The 3,247-nt window shown below is 43.1% G+C and overlaps 1 protein-coding gene across 1 annotated transcript in view; it reads right to left on the bottom strand.

The window, feature by feature from the left end:
* The window catches only part of RAE1 (ribonucleic acid export 1), a 19,106-nt gene that overhangs the window by 13,297 nt on the left and 2,562 nt on the right, over nucleotides 1–3,247 (bottom strand). The window contains exons 2-4 of the mRNA XM_007449450.1: nucleotides 2,135–2,231; nucleotides 1,452–1,556; nucleotides 355–447 (exon numbers count right to left, since the gene is read on the bottom strand). Coding sequence (XP_007449512.1) covers nucleotides 355–447; nucleotides 1,452–1,556; nucleotides 2,135–2,224 — 288 coding nt within the window. The 5' untranslated portion in view covers nucleotides 2,225–2,231. The remainder of the gene's footprint in view (nucleotides 1–354; nucleotides 448–1,451; nucleotides 1,557–2,134; nucleotides 2,232–3,247) is intronic.

The raw sequence follows: 3,247 nt of genomic DNA, 5'->3' as shown, positions 1-3,247 counted from the left end.
CTTTCCCTAGGACTTATTTTCTGGGACAGTAATTTCTAATTTTAAAACAACATAAGCTCATGGCACATGTAGAGGTAGGAAAGGCTTTAAAAAATTGGCTAATCCCTTGCTCAAGGAAATATGTCAATAAATTAATGGATTTTTTAATGCAAGAAAAGCTTTCAGAGATATTAAAGTTAACATGACTAAAGTTAACTGACTACATTATGAGTATCAATAAATTACTCTATTTAAATTCAGAAACAGCACTTCTACAATGTGTATACATACTTGCTATTTGTGTTTCAGGTTATATAAAAGCATATATACATTTATATACACTCTGAAAACATGAAAAAACTGAATGAAACTTACATCACTCCAGCAGACATCTAGCACAGGCCCAGTGTGCATCTGTTGGGCTTTTGGAATAGTCTGTCCACTGTCTTGAACTTCCCAGCATCGAACCTATAATAATAAAACAAAATAACACAAACAGCCAATTAATGATACATTATATGCATTTTAAGCCCTTTGCTCCAAGCCATAATCAGATAAACATAAATTTACATTATAGACACTTTTTTCCGATCAAATGAACAAAAATAAAATGAATAATACTTGGCGCCAGCAAGGATAAGCTGAAACTTGTACTACTGGCAAATGTGTAAATTGGTACAGCTCTTCTGGAGGATATTTATCTGAAATCCTTAAGTCTGTGCCCTGTGTCTCAACTATTTCGGGACTTGAAGATTTCCCATGATGTACTTTACATGCGTTACCTGAATTAATCTCTACAACAGCTAAAGCTCTGTGAACTTACTGTCATGTCCATCTCATGAAACAGGACACGAGGCTTAACGAAGATAACTGGCCCAGGTCCCATATCTAAGAGAGTGGCAAAGGCACTATGTGTTTATCTGATTAGGAGTGTGGCTGAATGTTTCAAGATTACTCCAGCAGGCCACTTGCACTCCTTTGTGAAATGCCTCTAAACACCCTTCGCCTATTTTTCTACCAGAGTTTTTATCTTTCTTTTCATACGCTATGATTTCTTCTTGGTAAGTATAGTGTCTGTGCAGGATTTATGCTATATCTAAAAGTGAAAAAACTTTAACATATGCCTGAAGAACATTTGCAGGATGCCTAGAAGGGAAATTTGTACATACCGTCATGGACAACTTTTATTTTCAATGAATACTACAGATCTGGGAATATACTTCAAGACACTGAACTAGAGTAGGAATTTTTGAATGACGCATATGATCCTGCTTTCTTAACAAAAAATCGGCACAAGAAGGGATGTCTGCCATTCAGACAGGTTCACACTCTAAACGCGGTGCTTAAAAAAAGCCATGAATAAGCCTGAACTCTCTGCTTCACTCACTTGGAGCAAAAAAAAACCAGCTAACGCTAACTGTGCCAATACGAAGAGATATGCCAGAGAGAACACGCGTTTAAGGAGCACTTACATCGTTAGCCCACGACCCTGCAATAAGGAAGTTCCCCGGCAAGGCTGGCGGGCTAAAAGATAGACAACCAATGCTATCATCAGGAGAGGATGTTACTTCAATATCCTGGGGTGGAAAAAGTCCGTGTTAAAATGTATACATCATCACAATTCAATTCAAAACTGCCTTCTTTCTCACTAGCACCTCATGGTGGCCTTCCCTTGTGTCAAGAGCTAAGTGAATTAGACCTTTCTTACTTTGATAAAAAGGGGGAGTGTAACTAAACCAGTGAAAGCACTGGTGCTGCTGGATTACAAGCAGCACTCTCAAAGGCAGGCCCACAACCATATTTCCCAGACGATGGCCCACCCGGTCACTCTTGCCCCGAAGTGCTCGATCACAGCATCACCTGCCTCCCTCCGCCACAGAAATTCTGAGTCAACAGTTGTGGGCTGGGCCCTAGGAACGTGCAATTTTAACAGGCATCTCGAGTGATTCCAGTGATCAGGAATGTCAGGGGGAATAGGACACTCGTCCAGGGGACACACAGTTTCTCTGCTCCAGTATTTGAGAAAGCAGCCTGGACAAAATTTCAGAGTTTTCACCCCCAAAGGAGGCTCGCAAGCCATCTGGGTTTCTCTCGCTGTCACAAGCGTGGGGCCCCCTGCAGTGTCTCTACAAACCCATGAAGCCTTAGGCGGTACCTTCATAGGGTTGTGATTATCTGCGGCGGCGCTGCCAAACATGCTGGCTCCCCCAGTGCCAAACCCGGAGGCTGCTCCAAACAGGCTCATCTTGGCCCTAAAAAATAACGGGAAAAGTTAAGGACAGGTCCTCTCTTAAGTAATAAACATCACTGAGAGGCAAGATAAAGATAATTAAGTTATGGAAGGGAAACAGAGCGTAAATAAATAAATAGCTTGATGTCAGGCTTCTCTCTTCTGAAGAGATCTAAATATGCGATAAGCAGAGTGCTTTTTAAAAATAAACTTTCTATTTTAGAATAGTTTTTAATGGAAAATTCTTAAGACAGAGAGTTCCCCGGGCTTCTCCGGTGGCTCAGTGGTGAAGAAGCCGCCTGCCTGCCAATGCAGGGGACACGGGTTCGATCCCTGGTCTGGGAAGATCCCACATGCTGCGGAGCAACTAAGCCCGTGCGCCACAACTACTGAGCCTGCGCTCTAGAGCCCACGTGCCACAACTGCTGAGCCCTCGTGCCTAGAGCCCGTGCTCCGCAACAAGAGAAGCCACCACAATGAGAAGCCCGCACACTGCAACGAAGAGTAGCCCCCACTTGTCACAACTAGAGAAAGCCCGCGCGCAGCAACGAAGACCCAATGCAGCCAAAAATAAATAAATTAAATAAAAATTTTTTTTAAAAAGAAGAGTTCCCATACACCCCACATCCAGTTTACTTCTTAACTTTGTCACAATTAATTCACCAATATTGACACATTACAGCAGAGTATTTTTCCGTCACCAGGTAAAAAATAAATTCGCTCATTTCTTTTCACACAGTTAGAGACACGCTGCTGAGCACCAGGAACACAACTGGAAACCAGCAGAAGGCCCCATTCTTCCAGCTTCCCACTTAGTGACAGTTCACTGTCTTCGTACTAATTTCCGCACTCTGGATTAGGTCAGTATCTCTGCATGAAGTTACTTTAAAAAGCAACCAACCCTGGCAGCGATCGTAGGAGTTTAAAAAAGTAATCCAGGGCTTCCCTGGTGGCGCAGTGGTTTAGAGTCTGCCTGCCGATGCAGGGGACACGGGTTCGTGCCCCGGTCCGGGAGGATCCCACATGCCGCAGAGCGGC

This window comes from Lipotes vexillifer, unplaced genomic scaffold (genome assembly GCF_000442215.2).
Source record: "Lipotes vexillifer unplaced genomic scaffold, Lipotes_vexillifer_v1.1 scaffold524, whole genome shotgun sequence".
Taxonomy (NCBI): domain Eukaryota; kingdom Metazoa; phylum Chordata; class Mammalia; order Artiodactyla; family Lipotidae; genus Lipotes; species Lipotes vexillifer.
The sequence above is the reverse complement of the archived record's forward strand: the minus strand, read 5'-3'. Positions and strand labels throughout refer to the sequence as shown.